The sequence below is a fragment of the Pomacea canaliculata genome, linkage group LG10, assembly GCF_003073045.1.
Source record: "Pomacea canaliculata isolate SZHN2017 linkage group LG10, ASM307304v1, whole genome shotgun sequence".
In the NCBI taxonomy this organism is placed as follows: domain Eukaryota; kingdom Metazoa; phylum Mollusca; class Gastropoda; order Architaenioglossa; family Ampullariidae; genus Pomacea; species Pomacea canaliculata.
In genome coordinates this window covers 5,370,006-5,390,705 of record NC_037599.1, presented here as the reverse complement: position 1 = coordinate 5,390,705, position 20,700 = coordinate 5,370,006, and the positions used below count along the sequence as shown (strand labels likewise).

General features: G+C 44.7%; 1 protein-coding gene across 1 annotated transcript; it reads left to right on the top strand.

The window, feature by feature from the left end:
* Nucleotides 1-5,954: 5,954 nt before the first annotated feature.
* LOC112573971 lies at nt 5,955-18,803 on the top strand. The gene is made up of 2 exons (XM_025254723.1): nt 5,955-6,565; nt 15,737-18,803. The coding sequence occupies exons 1-2, from the start codon at nt 6,278-6,280 to the stop codon at nt 16,238-16,240; spliced, it is 792 nt and encodes a 263-aa protein (XP_025110508.1). The 5' UTR covers nt 5,955-6,277; the 3' UTR covers nt 16,241-18,803.
* Nucleotides 18,804-20,700: the final 1,897 nt, after the last annotated feature.

Sequence of the window (20,700 nt, the reverse complement as noted above, 5' to 3'; positions counted from 1 at the left end):
AGAAATAAACATTCAGAATTATCCCATGTGCCGCACCTACTCACACTTTCACTCCCTCAGTTACTAACCGACTAACTGCCTCTTGGTACCGTGCGCACGCACACACATACCGTAAAATGGTTACACTGTCTTGCATTTTTATTTCAGAAATAACTAATGTTATTAATAAATATAAACAACTAATTCAGTTGAACTGTGCTTACGTGAACAGTGTTTGAAGTATTTGCTGTCAGCTTGAAATCAAACGGCTGGCCCACCTGCAGGAGCAAGGGAGGTAACCCAACCCGCGTTTCCGCTCCCCATCCTCCGTCAAAGGAGGTAACCACGAGGTAAGGCGTCGGTTCGTCGAAATGTAGTCGCCAGCTGGTGTGGACTAGGATGGTGTTGCAAGATGTGTCACGTATTTCCAATGCAAAACTGTGGAAACCCATGTACCTCAGTGTTTTATTTTACATCTTATCGGATCTGCCTGTTTCAAATTGCATCATTGAGTTCCAGTATTTTTGTGAGGTTAACTGTGGCATTGAACATGTGCACAAACTTTATCAGAATTGTAAACTAAGGACTTTATGACACTGTACGAAACAGAAAAATCAAGTGTACTATAACATGAGCTAGTTGGGGAGGTGTGGAAGGATGGTGACGAGTAGACTTGGAAAGAGAAGAAAAAAGTAGGTAGACGAAAGAAGAAATTTAAAAAATTAAAATATCTGCATATTACTTATGCGCAAGAAAAGAGAATGCATAAAGACTATTTGAAGGTAAACTAAATAAGATATTAAGTTTATCGTAGAATTACTTTGTGTTTGCCGTTGGCATTCCTTGGACACATACTGACCAGTCCACGGTCACTGTTCCCGGTATTTGGAAGTCCTGACGTACGACCCCCTCCTTCATTGTCTGACGACAGATGAGAAATAAACCGTTTACTTATGGAACTAGATGTGGCACTTGAGGGGAGTGCCGAGTGGGGGACAATGCAGCAAACAGCTACCCTTGACATTTAAAAAAAACTGCTAACTTGTGGGATACAAATCAAACTGGGACTTTGAAGTACTAAACCAGTAGAGGGGGATACTTTAAAGACTAACCAATACTTGGGGATTACAGAAGAAGCTAGGGGATAAACCTTTTTCTTCCAAAGACTAGTTTGATATTTATAGCATAATTAGTGGGACATAGACAATTATCTACTTAACAGTGTGTTTACACTTTTGCAACATGTACAATCTTTGCCTGAAAACCTTTCTTTTCTAATGTACAATTTGTTGTGTGTGTGGTTGTGAACTGTACTGAGGTGCTCAGTAAGGTAGACGATTTATTATTATTATTACAGCCAACATGGTCAATGAACAATATGGGTATCAACAGCCGACATCAAACCGAAAGTAGTCTATCCTCAGCTTGAGTGAAGTCACATGTATGAATAATTATCCAAACTCGTCCACACAGGCCGCGGGTAGCACTGTTGTACTTGAGTTTTGTGTACGGTACTGTGGCAGCACTATGATAGTTAACTTTCCCACTCTTTCTTTCTTCCATTTGTTTTTTTTTTTTTATTATTATTTCTTTGTTAATTTTTTTTTTTTTTACTTTACTTCGAGATTTAGATATACAAATGTATGCATATTGGTATATATGTTTTCGCTATTCTGTTGCTTGCTCGCTCACGTCTTACCTCCGGGTATCTCCAAACTCTTTTCAAACACTGTACGTCACTCCACCTTCCATCAGCCGCACAAGTGGCTTTCTGCACTTCTGAACAGAAATAGTCTCCATGACACGTGACGTTTGCCTCCACGCTCCACAGTGACCGCTGAAGCGTCACGGCTCTGATAGAATCGTTAGCGGGGAAGCTGCAGCTTGGATCTGGTCAAGCGAGAATATAAACAAAGCGTGAAATAAAATAGGAACTATCAATGCTTATAACAAATATTCTTACAATAATAAACCTACTTTTTTTTCTGCGCACGCGCACTGCCTAACTGATCGTTGGTCAGTAATAGACTTGAATAGCGCAAAATGTTTAAACGGACTAATAGGGCGAAGAATAATCTGTTGTTTTTTCTGTTTGTTTGTTGTGCTTTCTTTTTATTACCAAATGACTTGATAGATCATTTTATAGGCACTTTGTAAGATTGTACCATACATAAATTTCCTGGCTCTATTTGAACTACACAAAGAACTGAACATCTACTTAGGGTACGATGACACCGTTACAAATACGTAGCAATTATATGTTTGTGTTGTAGATGAATGAGTGCACTGTCAAAATTTTACTGTGTAAAATAATTTTATTTTTGTCCAAAACTAATGATTAAAAAACTGACATAAATGAAAGAATAAATGGAAGATATCTGTAACCAAACCATGCAAACACACGGTAAAGAAACTAATAACACGCATACCTGAAAATGTCTTACCTTCGTCTTTGAAAACTGCTGTTGTTTTACTTTTCACAAGTTTGTCGAAAGTCGCTGACGTCACAGGATGAAGATAACACGTGGAATCAGGCGAGCTGTATGCAAACGAGGCGCAGTGTGGGTAACGTCTGCAGTGAACAGCGCACTCTATCTTAGAGCGAGCCTGGGTTGTCTTCTCCTGACTGACCACCGTTCTGGGAACAGCGCCATCCATTGCCTGGAATTTCGTGGCTTCAACGGCGTTAAATGACGTCACCAACAGCACGAAAACGTCACAGACGCCGCACGTATGACGTAATCCATTTTATAAAAATAATAAAGTGGGGCCATGACCTTAGAGTGGTGGTGAGCAAGCCTTTTATTCTTTTTTGTTTATGTTGATCGCCTAAGTAGATTAAGCTTTCAGTTTTCGCGTCTTTTGAATAAATATTTTTCTCGTTACTTACGTGTTTCACCTTGTTAGCTCAGATGACCGAAAAACGGAGTGACAGAATCATTTAAATCAACCAGTAGATGAATTTTCTGAGCCTGCGCACTGAAGTTCACAGCAAAGGAAACCGTTGGCAGTTCAAATGACGTACCTTTGCGCATGCTCTGTCATCGACTGTTGCCGCTCCCATCGCTCTGGATAGGATGCTTTCACGTCACGTGACCCTGAATCATCTTCCTTTTCGCTTCTCCTGCCCTGTTTGTTCGTCTACATTTTTAAAACTGTGCTTTTTCAAGACAATGCCATTTTACCCCCTTCACTGTGAACAGGTTTATTTGCCCGCATATGCCTCTCACTGCCTGCTTTCCCACTTACCACCTATCCCGACAGGCCACTCCAAACACTGGCATTTCAGCTTGCAACGAACGACAGTCACTTTTCAGTTCTGCAGGAATGGCAAGTAAACACGCCGACAGGCAATGTCTGCACACTGACTGTTAGTTGGAACTGAAGGGTTTGACAAAAGGCTTCAGAAAAGGTTCAGACAAATTGTGACGACCACAACAGATAAAGCCTGTAGCACTGAAAATGTGTCAAACTTGGTTTTTATTATTATTCACTGATCTGAAAAAAACATTGTTTATTTTTTATCCTCGGGCTACACTGTTGCCAGTGTTATCCCCCACTCGTGAATTCTGCTGCAAACTGCAAACGCCAAAGACAAACACAGGCAAGTTCGGAAGAATATTCATTTTATTTTTTTTTTAAATTGCAAGTTTCCTGTGATCTCTTTGTAATTTTCTTTCATCAATCGATGTTTTTAAATGAACGTCACAAAGTTTTGTTGGCAGTTACACCGTGTAGCACTCAGGGCCGCCAAGAACCAGCAATGGCCCCGGGGTAGGTGATCTCTCCGGGTGCCTTTTAATTGTAATCATCAATTATTTCATCGGTATATAATAATATGCTTACAATTCTATTGTCAATACATACATTTAATTCAGTAAAGTAATATACACTGCAAACATTATGACGAGTGCACTAGGATCTACATCACTACTTGAGCATCGAGTTGTTTACATCTTAGTGGTTAGTAAATAATTAAAAAAATGTTATTAAAGGATCAGAAGTGTAGTACCCCGCTTCATAGAAAAATAATCCCTAGAGTAACGAATGTTACGTCAACGAAAACAAGGTAAAGCAAATCCACTGACCAAGGTTGGGTCCCCGTCACAGCCTGTCTCCTCCCCATCCCCTCGTCAGGCCTAGTAACGCTTCCCTGAGTCCATAAATGTTTATCTTGCATGTTTATTCTTTACTTTTTCTTGTATGTTTCTTATACTGATAGCATTGCTAAGGAAATATAAAGACAATTGCTACTTAAAATTCAGTGTGTGTATATTTGAATACATGGTTATATACAGTCAAATCTCGCTTCTATGACACCTACCGGTACCGGGACCGAGCAAAAGTGTCATAGTAGTGATAGTTGCATAATAACGAGGGTTCGTAAAACCGGCTTTACTTGTTCAAGTTACCCGTCAGTTCAAAGCTATCAAGAATCGTCGGCTAGCGCTAGATGTCTCCTTTCATTCTCCCCCTCACCTCTTCATCCTCCACCCCTCCCAACCACATCCGCACACCTGCATCCTGTCGCTAGTCGACCCTCTACCGCTCCCTCTCTCTGTCACGTGACTGTCACCCGGCCAGCGACCACCCCCATCGCCAGTCTCCACCCTCCCTGTGTGCGTGCTGTGTTCCATCCCACCTAACTGCCATGTCCCACACTCTCATATAATAAGCGAGCACTGCGCGGAATTTCACAACTTGTGCCTTTTTTAACAATCACACAATCGTGGCATAGTAGCGAGAGCAGGTGGTGGCATAGTAAATTTATTTTGCATTGAATGTTGTCGGGACCGAGCAAAAGTGGTATAATACCGAGAGTGGCATAGTAGCGAGATTTGACTGTATTAAAATATTTTAGTATTATATGAATAATTGTTTATATGTATAATTAGATATTTTCTTAATTTCTTAATGCAGTAATGCAAGTCACGGTTGTTGTTTCTATCAAACAGCTAAGGTCCGATGCAAGAATGAAAAAGAATTGTTCGATGCTTTATAAATGTACTTTTCTTGGTCTTTTAACGACCCCTACGTTTACTGAGCGTGAAATCAAATCCAGGTTTAGTTCTCAAGGGAAATACTTTAGTCGAAAAAATTTAAATTATCAGTAGAGTGGAACAACACTGTAATGAGTGTTTCTACAGACATGCCCGAACCAAACCAGTTTTCGCCCTTTGACGGTGACCAGCAGAGGTTCATTGCCACCAATCAGGGCGGTACCAGACTGCGAGAAAGTTCGTTTGTCTTCTGTTCCCAGTAGGAGAGCAGTCTCCGGAAGCATTTCCATCTCGAATACCTGGATCTTTCTCTCTGTATCGGCTTTGCAGCCTTACAGCAAGATGGGAGCAACCAGGTACTTGTATAGCTTCAAGCTCGAAAATTCCCACCACCATGGACGCCTAGTTCACCGTAAATGGAGGGAGATAAATCCTGCTAGTAATCATGTCACCAAGAGTACCGTCCCTTTCCCTGCCACTTACCTCGTTAGGCAATCTTGTTATTTCTCTTTTCTCTGTTTGGGTAAACAAACACGGCTTTTATTTTTCACCCTCAGTTTAGAAATTGCTCTGTTGTGTTTTTTTTTTGTTTTTTTTTTTTTGCTCCCACCAGCTTTAATGAAAATATTTTTCACCGCAGTCGTTTTCTGTAAACATATATAATGATAGATCTTCCAAAACGATATTTTCAATGACTATTTCAAATTACTAAATCATATCGCACAAGTTCTTGCTGCTTCAAATAGCTCGAAGCTATCGCCAAAAAGTGTGCCAGCAAGTGTGCGAACACCACGACGCCCACTGCGAGACTAACGGCGCTTGCCGTCTGCTTTCATCTCCGACGACAGCGGCAGAATGGACTCGCGCATTCTCCTCTCCCCTTTCGGTAAAGTGGACTCGCCATTTTCAACCAATGGGAGCGCGCTGTTCTCTTTACTCGGCGACTTCCCTGCAGTTTTGTTGCGCGCTGCTCGCCGTTGCATTCATTCTTCATCGTGACTCCACAAGAGAAGGAAGGAGAAATACACTTGTATTTTCACACAGACAAGGTTTTACTACCCCTCCTTCTTCACAAGCTCCGGGATCTACCCTTTTTTTCTGCGGCAGTCTTTCATTCATCGGTGCTTGGATGCTTGTAGTGCGAGTGAAGCAGTGAATATTTCGCATGGTGTTTGTGTCCTCCTGCAGCCAGTCTGTAATACAAGCAGGCGAGTAGCATAACACTTCTACTTGTAAGTAGAACTGCTTCCAGCACAGACCACTGCCATCAACTAATATTTAGAAAAAAAGTTGCAAAGATGGATACGAGAAGATATCTACAGGTGCCGGGCTTCGACCCCATGGACAAGTACACAGCATCTATCGAGCTGTCCAACGCCTGTCGTCAGTTCTACCAGTCCCGGGTGGAGGCGGCCAACTGCATCAAGACAAAGTGGGAAAAGAGTGCTTCTCCGTGTTCACGCACCAACAAAGTCCACAGCACCAGCCACACCAACACATGCGACAACAGCCATTCCACGACAGGTGTCGGACGACGACAGAGAAACTCTATTGACGAGGCGATGGAAAAACTACGAACAGAAATGGTGCGTACAGTGTACTTCATATTTACTGTTTTGTATAACTCTGTAGGTGTGCGTGTTCGTCTGATTTAGCATTTTTTCGGGAAAAAAGACTTCCAGTCTTATATATTTCCTTATAAAAACCAAAAATAGAAAATAACTTCCCGTAAGATTTCTGTAATTAATATTTCTTTCCGCTGTTATCAGGTCAGCATACAAAACGTACTTTGAATGCTGTAGTCAGGATGTAAATTGCATTCAACCGTGCATTTACTTTAACGACTTTTTTTCTCAGAAATAGTAGTTTCGACTGAATCGTTAAGCAAAACCTTTTTTTTTTATTTGGACCCTTTATTGACGATGCAGCTTTGACACATAAGGTGTGTGTATACCTGTCACTGGTCTCGTAACATTTTAAATCAAAAGCTGTTGACGAACTATGAAGCTCCGCGCAAAGTTTTAGGAATGACTGCCGCTCACAAGTCCGCATCGTCACGGTTGCCGCTGCTGTTGTCTGCAGAAAGTCTGTTCGCCCAAAGTCTGGAATATTTCCGCGGTGTGGAAGTAGTTTGAAGAGGACGCGGCTGCGGTCCACAAACTAGGGCAGCCAGAGTGAGGTTCGGTGGGGATGGAGGTCAGGGGTCAACGCCATACCAAGCCCTTCCCGTGCTTGAAGCTAAGCCGTGCGTGGAGAGGCAGACCCCGCGAACAGCGGGCAGTCGCCATGGTAAACTCGGGGCGCACTCTAAGGTCAGAAGGTGGTGGGGTGGGGATGGATGCTGGGGTGGGGGTTGACTCGCGGGGGCAGGAAGTCGTCAATGAGTATCAAGGGTTCGGTTCCTGCATCGCCGCGAGGTGTTTCCATCGATAAGATGACAGGGTGCTACTGGTCGTCTGCCCCAGACCTCGCCGCGTGCCGCCAGGGGCGCTTTCATGGCATCACGACTCGCGCTAACACCAACATCCTCGCGTTTCCAAGGAAGAGGAACGGAAACAGGGTTAGGGTGGAGGACTTACGTAAGATGCGTGCACGATTCTACAACCATTAGATCGTGGAGTTGCCGAGAGACGGAGACGGTTGTATGTTTGTGGAGGGTGAGGGAGGGACATGAATGAGTGCGTCTACATTTGTTTAATCAAACTGCAGGCTGTCACGACTTTAGCAATAGATAATGGAATTATGTCCAGCGATTGTATACGTGCACATTTTAGAATATTTGTGAAAACAATGTTATTTCTGCTGGTTATCACGTCTTGTATACTGTTGAATCGTGTCAGCATCCATTTTCGGTTTCGTGTGAAGAACAGAGTTTTAGGATAAGGAAGGGAGTTTGAGAACAATAGCAGCTGCATGCCACCTTCACTCAGCTTCAACGAACCTAATATGGTATCTCAATATTATATGAAGGTGAGTGGGAGGGCGCACCTGTTGTTTACATCAAACACGTCCTATACACAGGCTTGTTTCAGCGCCTGGGGTCTTGTGAATGATGCAGCAACTGGAGGAGACCACTGTGCAGCTGGGCACTCCTACTCCCTCCATCTCTCTCTCACACACACTCGTCTCTCGCAGCCCTGTCTCCAGGCTATTTATCAACTGTTTCTACGCGACATTTTCTTTTTACCCCTCTCGGCCAAATGTCTGAACCGATAAACACATTCCTCGGACTCAGTCGAGCGCATGACTGTAAAGTCGACTGTAATATAGTCCGCACAGTACAAAGAGGTAACACGAGAACAGTGTAAGAAAAGAATTCCTGTGTGAAAAAAAAAAAAATTAAAAAAGTTGTTTTTGCACGCCGCATGTGTGCGCATGTGTGTTCCTAGATAAAGGCGACTATGACCATCTTGTCTTGCCATACAATTGAAATAATCATTTTTGAAGAATGGAGCTTTTATTTATTTGGGTTTCGTGTTGAACTGTGCTCGCTCATCATTCTCTGCTCAGTTTGTGACCTTCTCACCAACCTTTTCCTTTCTTGAACTGCGCATGCGCAGAAGTCGCAGTGACCATGTGTTTGCTTCTTTCCTCCTGCATGCTCAGAACATGTGTGTAGTGACGCTGGCAGTTTCAGTCGAGTAAACAAAAACATAATAAATCTGGTCGTGCAAACAGACAAAACCATATATACTGAATGTTTTTACACCCCTCAACCTATACTTTTACTTCTGCATTTCATATGATCATTGTTGTTAAAGAAAAATGTGAACGACATCTCGCTTTTTATTTCTCTCCCCTCCATGACCACCTCCTCTGCCTCCATTCATAAATATCGCCACTTCTGTCCTTTCGACCGCCGTCTCCTCCATCGCGCAAGCTTGTCAGGTATTTCGACGTGCAAAACACTTTCGCCGTGTCGACCAGTTTCTCACCTGTTCAGGTAACACGTACACCACACAGTCACCGGGGCGACCCCTGGCGGATGACGACAGTGCGACGTGAGCCACGGGCTCGAGCTCGTGGGGCTCCAACGTCTTGAGCTGTCGGACATGCGCAAAACATTTCCAGAAATCGTTTGGACAAATATACAGGAGAATGGGGGAGATTACCGGCAGCTTTTGAGTTGGAGCGACAGAGGAGGCAAGAAATACAGGTTACTGTCGCCTCACCTGTACGCTTCATCGATATCCACACGAACTTTTTTTTTCTTTTACCTGTGTGGTTGGCTGTGAGGACAAAGGAGATGTGTGTGTGAATGAGAGAGAGTGAGAGAGACGTGAGAACTCGCATGTCCTGTCAGCCCTCGCCAAAGCTGTCCAGCAAGGTGCTGCACCAAGGATTGACTTGTCTGCTTACATGCAGCTTTGGCTCAGGTGAATTTTCTCCAAGCTGATGTCGTTGACTTGAAAATTTGCCAAACAAGCCGAACAGGCAAACATCACAACTGTTCCCAGACCGGCTCTTCTCATAAGTCTGTCTCTCTCTCACTCCCTCTCTCTTTCTCTCACGTAAAGTTCAAACATTTGTTTCCTCCTCTGAAGATCAGTGGACTTGCCAGTTGTGTGTAAACAAGCGACCTTTTGAAGTGACCTGTGTAGATCAGTGAAATGCGACAGACAGGTGCCGTCCTGGCTGGTTTTTTTCACCAAGGAAATTCAGTTTGTTGTTGTTTTTTCAAGCGGCTAAAACACGCAATTAGTGACCTGTGAACTTGTCTCGTTGACCCATCTCTCTGTTTCAAGGTGATCCTCCTTTTTCTGTGTTACATGAACAATCGTCATTAATCAGTACAGAGAGCATGTGGACATGTCAAATTAGATATTGGCTTATATCAATATCACGTTCTTACGGCCTACCTTCGTCAGCACTTAAGCGAACTTAGCTACAGTCACTCCTCTCTGTTGTCCACAAAAGTCAGTTGGAAGACATTTTGAAAAGTTAAGCTTGTAACGTGCTTGATCATGCTGTCCTCAATATCTGTCCCCGAAATATTGGAAACTTTTGTTGAATTGTCGAGAAAAAAGAACTACACATCACGAAGAAACAAGGGCATCAAAGAAGAAAATGAAGAAAAAAAAGAAACTAAAAGTAAAAATAAAGAACAAAAATTTTCATCGGTCTACCTAAACTTTAGAAGTTGTGCGCCATTTTGGATACCCGCTTCGTCTAAACTCTGAAGTATCGTACTTTTAAAAATGTGTGTTAGCATGTGGATCGCCACTGGGTCAAAGTTCTTTAACCCTTTGCGTTGGTAAGACGCACGTGGCTTTTGAAATTGGAGAACAAAATCCCGCACAAGATTAAGATATAGACCGTAAGTACACCCCATCCGGGACAAAAAAGAAAGGGAACAATTTTGTTTGCGCTCAGGCCATTATCAGACTTGGAACACCGAGACTTGCCAAGGAGAGCTGTACGTATACTTGCTTACTATACGGCTACGCTATCTGTGTCTAGCGACTTCGCCCTCCCTGCCAGGAAACAGCGGAGGGTTTATAGAATTCTCGACACCAGGCTTGACCTCAGCGTAAACTCGGAGCTCTGGGCAAGAGACACGACGATTGCAAATGAAAATCGAATGAGTCTGGCGGCGTGCCACCACCTGGCCCTCGTACAGCGGCACAACAAAGGCTCAGGGGACGAGCGTACCTGGGAGGTGAGATTACCTCCGTCAGCGGCACCCGGGAGGCCGAGTCGTTGCACACCTGTGCTCCGGACCCTCGCAGACCGAGTTCTTTGTGGAAGACTCTCCTTGAGCTTCTGGCGGTGAAGTGTCCTACAGGTGAATCCTCCCCTGCACCGGTCTGAAATAAGAAATACGTTTATTAATCGTTCATATTTCTTCACTGTACTTTCCATGTACATGCTAGCGCCACGTTGAGCGGTTTTGCTAAGGGGCACAACTGGAGTGGCAAGGTGCGCTATCCTTAATCCCTGGCTTGCCAGGATTTTTTCCCCTCCGTGTTTGGGACCAAACGTTTCAAGTGATTAAAATGTTATGATTAAAGCCGGAAAAGTCAACAGTACTTGTGAAAATGTTGACATTTTTAAAGCAGTATTCGACATTTTCGGTGTTCCCGCTGTATCTGCACACGTGACCATAACAGGACATGTCAGTGGACTAGTTGACTTGTCACAGGGTGAGGCCTGTCTTTGTGCTCGGACATCCGGGCTGTCAAACGTTGGTAGTACGTGCGATGAGAGATGCAGTAGGGGGGATGTACCGGGGGCAGACTGCCCCCCCCCTCTCACTGGTCTTCAAGGTGCGGAAGTGGGGGCATCGTGTGCGAAATGTTGACGAGGCGGAGCAAGAGAAGGGAGATAGAGAACTTAAAGGGGTGGGTGAGAGCACTACGGACTGCTGCGTCCTCGTGAGTGACGGGTGGACGAGGTCATTGTCTGTCTGGCGCCACTGTGGCGACGGGACGCGAATGCGTCTTCGTTATCGAGAGGTGAGAGTCAAGGCTAGCACTGTGGTGCTAAAGATAATGCAAAGTAGCATGGTTTGCACTCAAACCCAGCTACGGAAGGGGGGAAGACGATGTGAAGGTTTGGTGTTGTGAGGCGTTAGCACGAACTTTAATGTCCCTGTATCAAAGGATTCGATTTCAAGCCGCCATGGCAGAGCTTCATCAGGGATGAAACGAATGGCAGAGTTAGTAATTTCTGTGTGCATGCGTGCGTGTGTGTTTTGAACATTCTAGAACACCTTCGTGGTGGTTGTGAATGAGGAGGCAATGATGTGCGTGACTTCCTTTCTTGCTGGAGACTTGCGGCCCTTGCCAAGACCAGTAACCCCTGCTGACATCTGCCTTCAACGACTGCGACATCCGCGGCGCGTGGACAAACAAACGCTCGTACCACCACCCCTACCTCCACACCACTCCTCCTCCCCCTCCCACACACCCACACACGCTTTCACCTCGACATGCCCTTCGTCCCTGGAACAAGAGGCTGGACAAGTGTTTTCACGCCCGAGTGTTTCTGGTTTTTTTTTTCCAGTGGACAAAGATGCTCGGTGGTTTTTGTTTTAACCTTGGCCTTGGATGCGTGGTCCTGCGGTTGTGAACGGGACAGCATGCGCCCAGGTGTACCTACGTGATCAAACTGGCTTCTGCCGGCGTACGGGGGACAGGGACTGGGTGACAACGACGTCACGGACTGACATCATCAACTGATGCAAGCAGACCGTACGCCTGGCACTTGCAGCTGGTGTGCGCATGCGCACATCGTGTGTGAGAGAAAGAGTAGGGGAGGTAGGAAAGAGAGAGTGAGAAAGAATCGTTATCTTTCAGCTTTTGGTGTACGCTGTGTCGGGTGGGAGTTTCTGGGTACACTAGCCTACCCGAACATGCTTAGCGCAGAAAATATGAATGTCTCCAGCACGCCCTCCTGCTGTCATCGTCACTGCATTCAGTCCACAGAGGACCAGAGTGCGGACAGTGAGTTCAGGTCACCGACATACAACAGGTCAGGGGTCAGGCGATCCGTGGGGAAGTAGAGAACGGCAGCAGGGTCAAGGTCGATGCCGCTTGTGAATGGGAGGGGGAGGGGTGGAGCACGAACGTGATTCTGTCTTCCTCTCTCTCTCTGTCTCTACGGTCGACTTGTTTGAACAAACCCAATCGTGAAAGCTTGAAGATGTATTAAAGATGCTGACTTTGATAACATGGATGCTTTCATCATAGCCTCCCGGCAAGAAGCGATGTAAATGAAAAAAGCAGTGAGTCGTGGGGGTAGGTGGGAGGGAGGGAGAACACTCCTTGCGGACAGTGTGTTGATTCAGTAAACAACATCTGAGTAGTGCACGCCATCAACACGTGAGAGAACGATTTCATAGTATACAGGCGTTGCAGTGTTTGAAAATTGTTTTTTGAAAAACTTTAATTCTAAGGCCGCTAAGAAGAACTAAGATAAATCAACCTTTAACAGAAATATTATATAGTCATAAGAATAAAGAGCAAGGGAAAGCACTCTTATCACCCCATCAGAGAATAAAGAATAAAGCACTCTTATCACCCATCATGGGGGTTTTCGCGAACTAAATTGTAACTCGCTGCTCGAGAAAACGACTTTAAGACAACAAACGTTTTGTTCTCACAGAAGTTTTTTTTAAAACCTACCCCCCAGACCCTTTTTCAAGTTAGGCCGTTGAACAAAGGAGCGGAGGGGCTGTAAAGAGTTGTCTTCCCCACTGCACTCTGCTGGAAACGACGCCATTAGCCTACTTGCGGGGTCTGGGTTAAACCACGTGACCCAGTGCCACATTTTTCTTGTGGTAAGAGCAGTCGACTCTGGTGTTAAATGACACGCCATATTTTTTATTGGGAGTTGTTGTAGCGCGTGTCGGTTGTAAATATCGCCGCAACTCATTTTTCTTTGTCGCCTCGCAGTCTGTAGCCGCCGTTACATTTGCTTTCCTCTCCCATCATCGGTGGGCGTTGCAAAGATGGCGCGGACCATGCATAATCTGAAGACAAGACAAAAATTCCAGCTTCGAAAAGAAGAAGTCTTTGTCTTAATATCTCCCTCACTTCTGTCTGCACGCACTCACACTCACACCTGTTGGTTTTCAAGATCAGGAAAGATTTTGGAAGCATTATCGAACTGTCCAGAATCACAATTTTTCGTTTAAAAACATTTACAACTTCTAGGCTTTTTTGAGTTGAGGGTCATCAACCTTTTAAGGACCTAAGGTCAAAGGATAAGACACACGACGAGACTGTTATCTCCCGTCAAGCTCGTCCCTCTCTCCACACACTCCACCCACCACCCCTGTGCTCGATCCCTCAGGCTCCAGTTCGAATTCCACGGTAAGCTTCAAATTTATCGTTATCAGCTCGGAGAACAAAGAGTGCTGCCATCTCCCCCCTGTCCCCCCTGGTGAAGCTGTCGTTCTCAGTGAACTTATAAAGGCTCGTGTTCATCTTTTATTTGTTCGCACTCGTGCTGTGAAGGAGAGAAGGTTAAGTGTTTGTCCCGTGAAAAGCTTGCATCGCGAGTTTTGTACGACATACACAACTTTAATTAATACTTGAGAGATAATGGCGACAGGGTGGGCTGTGTCGTCTATGCTCCCTCATTCACAGTTAGACAAGGGTGTGATTCTCAGTCTAAAGCCTCTCCTGTCAGCCTCCATTTGTCTCCTTGTGACATGAAGTTACCCCCGCCCTCTCCTCGCACCATTCCAACCGCCTCCCGCTTTTTCCAGCCGCTCCTACACAAAGGCACTTCAGACATGCAGAGTCAAGCCTGTGGAGAGAGCACACCCAGACTTGTGGATCCTATATCGCCTTTTCTACCCCAGAGTCAGGCTGCACGGGGACTAGAATGTTCCAGGCATTAATGTACCCATAAATTTAGAAGGGAGTGAACTTGCTCTTCGGTCGGTTTTCGTGTGTAAGGAGGAACATTTTACTTCACGCAAGCTAAGCAAGTTTAAAAGATCATAAACTTCGCTGTTAAAATTCCTCCACCCGGAAGAAAGCCAACCCCCGTCCTGCACCCCGACCCTTCCTCCCTTTGTCTCCAGGGTTTATTCTGTCTCTCTCTCCCACTTTCATGGCAGTCCGCTGGGTGAGCGGATTGTTTCCTGGTGATAAAGATGTGCAGAGAGCCGGCTCTCCCGACGCTGCTGGGGGCGAGAGATGAAAGGTGAGAGTGGACATAACCTTAGGTTCAAGTCGCACCGAAAGATGGGTGGTCCCTCCCTCAGGTGAGTCCTTCCCGGTGGCTCAGGTACAAGCGCGTGAGTGATACGACTTTCACACAGAACGAGCATGTGGGAGGTGAAGGGTTGACTTCAAGGGGTCGAAACCCGATCTGACTTGGAAAGAACGGGACCCAACCTGGAAATGGTCGACAGGGGTAGCGGAGGTAGGGGGTGTCTGCGGGTCAGTAGAAATAACAACAGGTGTGAGGGTGAATGTGAGATGTGCCAGGTGTTGCATCAAACCCCGCCAGTCGCTGTTGCCGTGTTGTTGAGTCCTTGCTGCAGCGACAGTCAATCGACGATTGATCGATCGTCACGGTCACGGTCGCCATGAGTCACGCTTGGCCTGAACTCCACGTCACATGTCTGTTTTAAGTTCCTGTCCTCGTGATGCATTGCAACGATCCCGCGACGACGAAAGAAAGATAAAAAAAAAAGCTTAAGGTGGACGATTTTTCAGGAGACGGAACAACACCTGCCACCTTGACCACGCACGCATACACACACACTGTCACGAACACACGCATTCAGAGAATAGGAGGGAGGGAGAAAAAATAGGATTTTAAGGTTGTGAGACATTCGTAAGCATGACCAGCCTGGATATTTACTGAAATATTAAAATACTTTACCTAGCTTTAAAATGTGTATTGTTTACCTAAGCCTCAGAACACTGGCTGAACTAAGGGTGGTGATCGGATGGGAGGGAAGAGCTGGGCGTAGCGAGGGTAGACTCAGTACGAGTGTACCAGTCATCACGATGTGGATACCTGATGCCCTAGTTTTCATACCTGCAGGCGTTAGTCGTCCTCTCAAGTTCGTGACGGGAGCTGCTGCAGGTGTTTCGTCTCCATTTCTCTTATTCTTTGACGGCACGTGCACGAACCGTGATATGAATTCCCTTGATCAGACATCTTTTGACATAATGTTCACCCTTTTTATGTTTTTATCGTTTGATATATCATAATCAACTCGTTCTGTGAAGTCAAAAAAAAAAATGTTACGCATACAGAAAAGCATGACCGTGTTGTGTGTGTCGTTGCAGGCATCGCTGATGGACCAGGACCTGTCGTTGATGAAGCAGTTGCTGACATTGAACGAGACGATCGAGGAGCTGAAGTGGCAGAGGCGCTACTATTACAGCAAAACCTCCGTCAGGGGCTCCTCCCAAGACCTCGACCACTCCGACTGGTCCGTCTCCGACACCGAAATGTACGACTCCGACGAAGACATCGCAACGAAGACAGCAACAACGACGACAACAACAACGGCATCGCATTCCCAGGTCTCCTCGTCCCGGCAGCTCCCAGTCATTTCGTTATCTTCGACAACGACGAACCGCCGGAAGTGTGAGACGGTGCCGGCATTCGACGCAACTTCCGGTCTGGTTGTGAAAGCGCAGAGCAGCGACAGCAACAACAAACGCTACGTGGACACTCAGATTCTGGTCAACGGCTCGGCCATCAAAATATACCACGGTGAGCAGGACTCCTTCGACTCCGGTATTCACGAATCAACGGGCGAAGAAGATTCTTCGATGTCGGTGTAGGTGAAATCTGGGGTGATCGCCCCTGCCCCAATCCTCCATTTTTTCCCCATTTTTTTAAACGATGGACCTTGGTCACAGATACACAGAACACCAACAGTGACCTGATGACTAAGAGTCTGGAAAACGTATTTTGACAGCGAGACTGTGAACTGTTGAAAATAAAAAACTTGTCAGTCAGCAAGTCTGTCCATCAGCAGTTCAGTAAACCAAACTTCCCTCACCCCACCCTCCCACCCCTACCCCACTTGTACCCCATTTGACAACGTGCAACGAGTGCGTCATCGTCAGCACGGAGACCGAGAGCTGTGTCTTGTCTGATATTAAAGGAACTTGGACACGTGACTGATGTCGACTCAAGCCGCTAGCTACCTTTGCTCCTCCTCCATAGCTCGGCTGCTGTTATTGCCTCAGCTTCGTCATCTCATATCATTAATTTAATATCTTTAATTTCCGTTACAAACGAATGATATGTAACATCAGCTGTTTGTTTGGCTTATAAAGCTCGTGTGCATCAGTGTTTGAATCAGACAGGAATGAATGCACGCGCCTCCACCTTGATTACAGACTGTGGCCTTATAATTATGAAGCCTGTCCAAAATGCAGAAAAATCAGTTGACAAGTTGAAAGTTTTTATTCAGCAAAGTTGTGGGTGTAGTCGAATCTTAGAGGTGGGGTTTTTTTTTTTGTTTTTTTCTCTTTCTCTCTCTCTCTCTTGAGTGCTGTTCTCATGCAGCGTATTGCTTTTCTTTGAGTTGATATTTGTTCTGACAGGAAGTATATTTTCCCCAACCTCAGAAATGACATGGTCAGTTGAGAGTAAGGGGTTTCGAATCAAAGATTCGGACGATTTGAGGTAGTGTTATAGTGTATGACGAGTGCATTGTGCATGATGATATTGTTTTCCAAACTCTGGAATCTTTGTTCCTGGCAGTACACGGTTCACTGGTTTGTGATGTCTGCACTTGTCATTCCCTCTTAATCGAGATCGTGTTCTTAAATCTTGAGACGAGTATCTTCTGTTAACTAAATGTACAAAAGGAGGCCAGCTTTAACTGGTAGAAAGATAACTGATTTTTTTTAAACACTCGATATTGGAGGAACTTGTTAAGACAACAGATCATGGATGTGATTACAGTTCGCTCTGAAGCAGTCGAAAGTGGGAGAACATTTGATGGTTTTCCTTTGCTTCTTCCCTTGTTATAGAAGAACAGTAAGGGTGCTTGGTAGGAGAGCAGCAGAATCCGAAATTTCACATACCTGCTCCTGAAGAGAGCAGACCGTTTTGTTTTTGTTTTTTGTTTATTTTTTATTTTGTTGTTGTTGGGGTTTTTTTTATTTTTTTGTTGTTGTTTTTTGTTTGTTTGGGTTTTTTTTTTTTTTTTTTTTTTTGTTGTTTTTTTTTTTTTTTTTGTTTTGATCGACGCAAAACGAAATGATCAATTTTGTTAAACGCAGAGATCAAGAATATCTCGAAGATAAAAATTATTGTTGGTGCTTTTTTTTAAAAAAGGAGCGGGGTGCCAAGATAAAGAGTTTTCCCCCTTCATCTATTTGACTTTTGCCTCCAACATCTACACCCCGGTGTAGGTTGCGGATTGTTGTGATGGGATCTCGGTCAGCCATATCCTGCCTTTCGTTTCTATCCTTGCCATCGACATCGTTCCTGTCTTCTCATGCCAAAACCTTTGTTTACGTAAAGCAGCGCCTCGCTCCCTGCCATCCATCCTCAGCATCCGAGTAGATGCAAAGGGGAGATAAACTTTCGGAGTAGGTCAGATGAAACAAGGCCGTTAGAGGTCAGATAGGTAAAAAGTTAAGGTACGTTTGTCTCTTTTTGTTTTTCTTGAACTAGAGCCATGCTCTTGAAGCATTCAAGAGCCAATGTCTCCCTGTCTTCCATTAGTCTTAAACAAACGGAACGAACAAAGGCCGGGTAGGCCGCAGGGTGTACTTGTCGTCTGGCTGCAGCCAGGCCCTTGGATGGGTAGCAGTGGATGTTTATGGTGTGGTGAGACTGTGCCATCAGACGAGCGGCACGAGGATGTGTGTGGTCTCGAGTGGATGACCAGCTGCCATGCTTGTAGTGTCAAGAGTTGTACCTGGTTCAAGCCTGTTGAGTGTGTGTCAAAGGTCATTGTATATGCCCCCATCTCCCATCATCACTTGCTGCTGTAAGTCACGTGACCCGCTTGTTGCCTGTAAGTGTAATGCCTGAACCTCACGCTAGTCCCATGTCTTCCTGGAAGTTGTTACAGTCGAGGTGTGTGGATGTAGCATTATATCGGAACCGGGTAGCTCAGTCTGGATGATTTTTACACCTGTTATATTTATTGTTTGAGACGAATGCGATATAAACTTGTAATTTTTTGTTTATTGTAATAATTTTGTAAAACAGTTTTCAAACACCGTGAACTCCACCGCAGGAGGCACGCAGTTGTCGCTGACGAATGTTGTGGGGGTTGTGGTGCTCATATATTGTAACTGCGCTCACATTGTCATTTGTTATTATTTGAGCATTGAGAGATTGCAGAAACAAAGTTGAAATAAATCTGTAAACAGTTTATTTACTTGTTTTTAATCCCTGGATTTCGTTGGAGGAGAGAGTGTGTGTGTGTGTGCTTGTATTTCCTTACTTATATAGTTGACACAATAAAGATAACAAAAAGATGTTTATCATCACTTCTCGATGAGCATGAATCTTAGATAACGGCAACGATGACGGGACCTTGAGATACGGCAAGGGCCACACGAGCCACTAACCCACTGCACTCGTAAAGTGCAGCAGCCAGATGCAGTGCAGCAGCCCACCTGTCAGGTGTGTCAGGCTGGAGCACAAAAACAAAACACTCAGTTCTTATGTCTGTTCTCTTCGTGCCAGTGATGAGTCATCAGCGAGCCAGGGTCTGGGTGTGTCTTCACAAGGATGTCCTTATGTCTCACGTCCTGCCGTGCAGCCGGTCATTAAACTCATCCGTTAAAAACATGACGTCACCCAACTGTAAAGTCTCGTTAAACGGAATCCTAGTACATGCAAAAAAGTAATAAAAAAACTTTATTTTTCTTTTCCTTAAGGATGAGCTGGCAATTTGCGTTGTGAAAAAATTAAAAAATAAACAGCTTCCACTTTCGTATACACATTTTTTTTCGTTTATTTTTCATGAAAACAATCAAAGATTAATGGATATGGATGGCATGCTTTTACTTAGAAGTAAATATTACCTGTCACGAAAGAAATGAAGGGTAAAGGAAGAGGAGAAGGGGCAGCTGCCTGCCAAGCACATACAATTAAAAATTAATAGTAGATAACTCATTGAATTTCAGCAGAGCCTGAATGTTTGTTGATGACCAGCAGATGGATTTTCTGTTATAGGAAATTAACTACTGCATTTAAAAATAAAATATTATTTTCTTTGTAGACTTACGTTCCTACTTGGTGTCATGATTGAATTAGTACAACAAATGAGCAAGGGATAAACCTGAATCATAAGTTTCACAAGGAACAAGAGCAGAAGTTGTATTAACAAGTCCAATCCACGTTTTCTCCATCTTCACCTCGCGACACACAGCAACCTCTGCTCCTCAAAGACTGTCGGACTGGGGTCACCACGTCACCGACCTACTGCAAAGGTCACTGGGTTGTGTGCTCAACCAACTCCCGAGGAAAAAAGTCAGAAAATAATGGAAGAAAAAGAAACACAGAATGAAGAGAACTCTGCCACAAATCAGACATAGACAGAAAGAAAAAAATGTTTATTGTGTTTATTTGCACATGCATCTACGATTATCTTTTGTCAGAACTTTTCTTTTTTTAAAAAACTTCTTCCTGACCAGTCTGCAAAGACATCACATAGTCGGTTTCTTTGCCATGTTCCCCATCCCAATGCACACAACAAACCAGATGAAAAAAATTAAATTCGGAAAGCATCGGGACTGTGACCAAATAAAGGTACATCCTCCACTTCCGCTCAGCTTCCCCCAAAGGGATGCCATCGTATAACCGCGTTTTGTCCATCAATCAAGTCAGCTGTCAACTAAAAATACTTTGTCTTTTCAACAATGCCCCCCACCGCCTGCATGTGTCATGTGATTACAATGCCATGAGTAGACACATAGGTGGAGGGTTGGCCCGGAGCAAATTCTTAGTGGGTCCGAGCCGGATGAATGTTGAGATGACGCCAACAACGAGCGTCGTGCTGTCTGTTGACCGAGCTCATTCGTCTTTGTTCAGTCTTGTTTGTTTATTAAACTGCCTTTGTTCAGTCTTGTTTGTTTATTAAACTGCCTTTCTTCAGTTTAGTTTGTTTATCAAGCTCATTTGTCTTTGTTCAGTCTTGTTTGCAGTTTCCGAGACCCATACCTGTTCAAATGGAGTTGCTTTCTTTGTCTCATTGACCACTCTCGATGTAAAGTTGAAGAATTTTTGGCTGAAAACTGCTCATTAAACCACACAGGTGAGCGCT

Bases quoted from the DNA above. Each gene is read 5' to 3' on its own strand.
- LOC112573971 (XM_025254723.1), top strand. From the start codon at position 6,278: ATGGATACGAGAAGATATCTACAGGTGCCGGGCTTCGACCCCATGGAC. The intron at 6,566-15,736 runs GTGCGTACAGTG...GTGTCGTTGCAG, and splicing joins AAAAACTACGAACAGAAATG to GCATCGCTGATGGACCAGGA.